At 44.6% G+C, this 6,050-nt stretch overlaps 1 protein-coding gene across 1 annotated transcript; it reads right to left on the minus strand.

The window, feature by feature from the left end:
- Window positions 1-1,505: 1,505 nt before the first annotated feature.
- LOC124695914 (putative vesicle-associated membrane protein 726) lies at window positions 1,506-4,279 on the minus strand. The gene is made up of 5 exons (XM_047228717.1): window positions 4,087-4,279; window positions 2,618-2,759; window positions 2,291-2,411; window positions 2,123-2,185; window positions 1,506-2,024 (listed from the first exon to the last, which is right to left on the minus strand). The coding sequence occupies exons 1-5, from the start codon at window positions 4,277-4,279 to the stop codon at window positions 1,878-1,880; spliced, it is 666 nt and encodes a 221-aa protein (XP_047084673.1). The 3' UTR covers window positions 1,506-1,877.
- Between the last annotated feature and the right edge of the window lie 1,771 nt (window positions 4,280-6,050).

The following is a 6,050-nucleotide window of genomic DNA, read 5'->3' on the forward strand; positions in this document are numbered from 1 at the left end:
AACACATACAAGGCCAGCCAAACCTGAGCTAGCAAATTCAGCAAATGTCTCAGCCACAGCTCGTTGTCCTCGATGGAGAAGGCAGTAACACTGTCCTGGCCACCAAGGTGGATAAGGAGGAAAGGTGCCCAGAAGAAGGTGAGCTCGTGACGCCGTTCATCCCTGTTCATAGTGGTGCTGGCTACATGCCTCGAGAGGTAACCGAGTGCGTACACCGCGACGAGGTCGGCTAGCAGGTAGGCCAGCCATATGGGAAACCTGACCAAGGCCTTGTGGCCACTGTGACGGCGCAGGCTGCCGACGAAGAAGAGAAATATTTGCAAGACAAAGCTTAGCAGCACATAGAGCTGGATTTCCCAATCACTCCAAACTTGTGCGATGACCATTGCTGAAGACTTGGATCGTTCGGCCATGCCTCTTCAGCTATGTTTGCTTGCTTGGAACTGCACACCGCCAGGTCCTAAATGCAGTAAATAATGTGGTTTAGTGAATACACTTCGAATCAATTCTAAGTTTAGCTACGTTAAATAAAGTCAAATCCAATAGAAATGAAATTGCAAGGACATTAGTTAAAGATCATCCAAAATTAGAATAAATCTATCAGCTCATTTGGCCAACAAGAAAACTGACAAAACCAGTCAGCAGCACTATCAATTTGATTTCTAATTAATTTGTTCTGACTCACATATGATGCAGAAGCCGAAGTAAATTACGATCCATAGGAACTCACTGAACTGCTGCACACAGATCCGCCGGACTGAAGCCGCCGCCGCACCTCTGCACCCGCTTGGCTGCTGCAAGAGGTCGCCGGCGCGCCTGAGCCACCTGATCTGGATTAAAGGGGTTCGTTGGATGACGCCATTGCCACATACAAACGGCGCTGCCACCGCAAAAGGGCAAAAGGAAGGAAGGAGGAGGTGAGCCAAAACGGAACAAGGTTATGAGTGCTCTGCAGTGCCCAGCCTTTTTCTTTCTTCAAAGGCGCCATGTTCAGCTTCTCTCTTGGAGGGAAGCAACTATGTCGGTGGAAAAGTGAAAACTCTCCAAAAATTATATGCTTAGGGCTGCTTGGATTAAGCGTAGTTTCTGTGTGCTCCTCGGCATTTGATATGCTCATGTTTGAGCTATATACCCATGAGCACACAAAATTTGCACCCAATCCAAACAAGGCCTGAAAGGTTTTTAAAAAGTTTGAAACGATGCACATCCATAGTGCAATCCATAGGTGTATTTTGTTGCAAAAGTTGAGATGCAGACTTAATTTAGTAGAGAGTAAAGAGTGTATGTCGCCGTTCTTTTGATTAAGTGGGCTTTAGTCTGTCTATTTGGAAGAACGCAGGGAACTGTTCAGTACTTCAGTTCAACCTCACTGTATAGGTAGTGATTTAGATACTCTATGGCAGCTCCATAAAAAGAACTTAGATGTCATGTCATCAACACAGAAGCAAGTACATGAAGATGAAACCTCTTTACGAAACTGCAGCAAAAGCACCTCATCTGGGTTACATCATTATACTAATAATAATAATTACAACAATGTAAAATAAAATTCTTGGGCATTGGCTCCGTTATATATTGCGAGCCTTTGGGTCTAGAAACATATAACTAAAGAAATTAAAGAATGTGATCAGCGACAACTATAACATCAAACTGACGGATTCTAGCATCACGGCGCGATTGATGGCGATGCACTCTCTATGTGGTGGTTTTAGTAGAAACAACACTCTCTACATGTATGTCGTGGTAGCATGCATGCCTTTCTCCCCTTACTTACTTTCCTGCGTTTCTTTCTTCTCTTTTGCAATGCAACACGAAACTGAAGGCTATAGCAGTATTCAAACAGTGAGATGAGGTGAGCTGTGCACTCTCCAGTCACATCACCAGCAATGGAAGTCGCCGCAAACTGTCAAGATGATGAGGAGGATCAGCGCGATAATGATGCCAAAAGCAATGAGCTTTATCTTCATGTTCTCCCACCACATCTTCTGTCGTATCTTTGTTCCTTGCTTCTTGAAATCTTGTGCCTGGAGACAAGTATGGACGAGTCCACGTCTCTCATGCACTGGGCACGGTGACAGAAGAATGAAAAGACCGAACCGAGGTGAGTGTGAGCATATGATACCTGTGAGCGAAGATCCTCTGTCTTATCGACAAGTAGTTCAATTTTCTCACCACGATCTAGTACCTAATGGACAGGTGGTCGGGTTATAGAATGTTAGGAAAAAGATAGCACCCCGAATCTTCACAAGACCCCCATCAGTATCAGACTGAAAGTAGAATAGACGTGCACCTTTTCGATGTTTTGCATCATTACTCCCTTCACCTCTGAAACCTGAGCCTTCACTTTCGCGAGCTTGTCAATCTCCTCAGGGTGCAGGTCACAGTACTTCATGTGGTCTTTAAGCTTAGGCCTGGAAAAATAAGACATCCATTGTAGTAACTCACAGTCACATTGCTCGTATTTTATTTTCGAAAACTGCACACTGCTCATATTAAGTAGCTAGTCTCGCTTCCATGTACCGGAGTAATTTGGTATGCATCCTATAAGATAAGAGGTATATGTGTGGAGGCTTGCTGAAATGTGGAAAGATGTTTCCAAAGATATTGCGGAAAGTACCCATATTCTCGTTTGAGGCCATTGGCAGCAGCAGTTCTGGCTTTTCCGCTGCTGTATTTCTTGGTGAAATCTTCCTTAACTCTCTCGATGAAGCCGACTGGAAGTTGCCGACCAGCAGACTCGGTAGCCACAACACAATATGCTGAAAACCAAATTACCAAAAGGATGATAAATCTATTTCTGAAGTAGCAGAATACACTAAATGGTACTATATGTATACTGATAAAAGGAAACTTCAAATATGTCAATACACCAAAGCCCAATGGAGAAGGAGTACCAACTTCGGTCATACACTGAGAAACTAGTGGCATGGTTACTGACAACGGAAGAGATAACCAAATAATACAAAATATAATACCCGGATGGCCAGATCATCAAAAGACATGGCTAGAACGTTTTCTTTTATTTCAAAAGACAAAATTCTTAGATTCTATTACCATTTCCTGCAGCATCTTATCATACAGAGTATTATTACTTACTAGTCATCGTTATGAACTATTGCGGAAATTACGAAGTAGAGCAAGGGAAAAGGAGGCAACTTTAAAGGAACACGTGTATGACTTATGAGAATGTGGTAAAAAAAATCTCAAGCAGATTCCAAGAGAGATGACTTCAAATAAATCACCATGTGAATCCAATTTCCCAACTTAATCTATTTTCCAAAAAAAAATTGTAAAATTGGTATAGACAATGACACCTGTATGGGCTCTGAAAATTGCCATAAGTTGCACGCAAGTAACCACCCTACCCATCACAACATTATCATGACAACCATGTACTCAAGCAAAACCATGAAATTATCATGGAAACCATACACAAGCAAAGCAAGTCAGGCTAGTCAGGTAACAGGAATAAAAACCTTTCAGGCCTGAACCATTTTCATTAAAGGATCGAAACCAGTATACAAGCGCAACGGCTAGCACATGTAGCACACAACACTTTCACAAGAAAAGGAGGAAAAACGGGACACGAGCAACACCTACACACTTGGATTTGTCTAGAACTTGACGAGATTTTTTTCTTAATTAGTAAGCATCAAACCGAAAACATTAATTCATTATTATCCACCCCACAATTCAGGAACACATTTAACAAATTATTATTCCCCTTTTCGAAGAAAAAAATCACGAACACAAATTGACATTACGAACACCCAAACGATGAACACGATCAGCATCAACTAGAATTGACGAATCTAACATGGGATGACATGTGAGCGTTGCTGGGTTTTTTTTTTTTGGAGGAACCACTACTGACATTTGATTAACCACTATTGACATTTGAGGAACCATTACTGAAGAAAAATGGTGCTTTACTGGAGACAATTAATCTCTTGATAAATGGATAATGTCAGAAATCAAGGACACGCTAGATCGCCAACGCAAACCGTGATCGCCACACCCACGAATCACCCACAGTACTCTGATCAACGCACGCTGGCAGAGGTTGGTTTGGGAGGGGGTCATTACTGAATCCGTCATGGACGTGGTAGTTGAAGGTGTGGCCGTCGCAGTTGTAGCTGAAGCGGTTGTTGTTGGTGGGGAGCTTCTGGAGGCACTGCGCGGCGACGGAGGCGAAGTTGCCGGAGACCTCGGCGTGGTCGGTCAGCACCACGGTGCCGCGCGCCACGAAGCTGTAGACCAGCTTCTTGGGCTGCCCCATCTCTCTCCGGCCGCCGGCGCCTAGACGGGCGAGAGGAGGGAGGAAGGCGTCGGGAGCCTGCCTCTGGGTGGCGGGTGGTGGAGAGGGGGCGGAGACGGTGGGAGCGGGAGCTAGCGTTAGGAGAGATCGGAGGGGCTGATTGTGGTAGTCCCGCCACACGGAAGCCTAATTTTAGATCTTGTGCTGTTTTTGCTGATTTTATTATGCACAAAATATGCTCTTTTCTTTGCACCATCCACAACCGCAGTGAGACTCATTTTGTTGTTTATTAAAAAAAGATATTTCCTCTCTTTAAAAAAAAGGATATATCAACTTTTATACCACGGAGCAATGAGGATGCGTGTTACATTAGGCTTTAGGCTTGAGCTAGTACTTCCAGTGACGAAAACCTGAATGGATGAAGAACTTGAGGCTAAGAGCTCATTTAATTTATAATATTTGCATAAACGTTGTGTAGGATTTGCATAAAAATTGTGTAGGATTTGCTTAAACCAGAATTGGTCACTGATAGACCTTTTCAACGACAACATTGCCTCCTGGGCACTTAGTGCAATTCCTCGCACTGGGGCGAGGTTTACTTGGTGCAGCCGACAACTTAATCATGTTCGTTCTGCCTCTTGATAGAGTTTTTGTTTCTGCGTCCTTTGAAGTAATCTTCCCGCTCTGCTCGCTGGCAGCTGAGACTAGCCTTGGGTACGTCTGATCATACCCCATTAGTGTTTGATACTGGGGAGGGCTTCCCTGTCCGTAGTAATAGGTTCTTTTTCGAAACCAGTTGGTTTGAACGCGCGGAGTTCATCCCCTTGATTCACGCAACTTGGGATAGGTTGTTGGCTACGTGGGTGGCAGAGATATTATTGATTGGTGGAACTTCATGCGTGGCTGGAACCAGAATCTTGGTCGCGAATTGAAAGCTACGAAAGCGGCACTCTTGTTGCAGATTGCGCAACTTGATGTACTGGCTGACTCCTCCGGGATGGACGAGGAAGCATGGGCCTCTAGATATCACTTGGAAGACCAATTACTCCATATCTATCGGGTAGAGGAGGAGTATTGGCGGCATCGTGGGAGGGTCCGGTGGGCGCTTTAGGGTGATGCCAACACGGCCTACTTCCACACGGTGGCAAATGGTAGCCGACGAAAATGCAACATCTCTTCTCTCAATACTAGCGAGGGAAACCATATCTGACACAAGACAAATTCAGGCACATATCTATGCCTTTTATCGGAGCACCTCACACTTCAGCTCCTAGAGGGTGCGGGCTGGCGTCGTCCACCTGGGTTGGAGGGGGCGTGTGTTCGAGGAGGAAAACATCAACCTGGCTCTCACGTTCTCTGAAACTGATCTAATTTGATTGCATTATGAAGGAGATGAAATCGGATACCGCTCCAGGTCCGGATGGCTTCCGCGTGTTGTTCTTCAAGAAATTTTGGCCGCAGGTGAAACACGGGATCCTTCATATTTTGAATGACTTTGTGATGGAGCGCATTGATATTTCCAGATTAAATTTCGAGATTCTCTCCCATATACCTAAGGTTTCGGGGGAGGATCAGATTTCACAATACATACCAATTGCCTTGATCAATGTGATTTTCAAAATCATCTCCAAAGCATACGCCACTAGGTTGGACCCTATTGCCAACAGAATTATTAGGCCAAATCAAACTGCGTTTCTCAAAGGCAGGAACATTCTTGATGGCCCCCTTGCGCTGATCGAGATCGTGCACGATATTCGGGCCAAAAATCTTGGGGGAATTCTGTTGAAGTTGG

This window comes from Lolium rigidum, chromosome 3 (assembly GCF_022539505.1).
Source record: "Lolium rigidum isolate FL_2022 chromosome 3, APGP_CSIRO_Lrig_0.1, whole genome shotgun sequence".
NCBI classification, from domain to species: Eukaryota; Viridiplantae; Streptophyta; class Magnoliopsida; order Poales; family Poaceae; genus Lolium; species Lolium rigidum.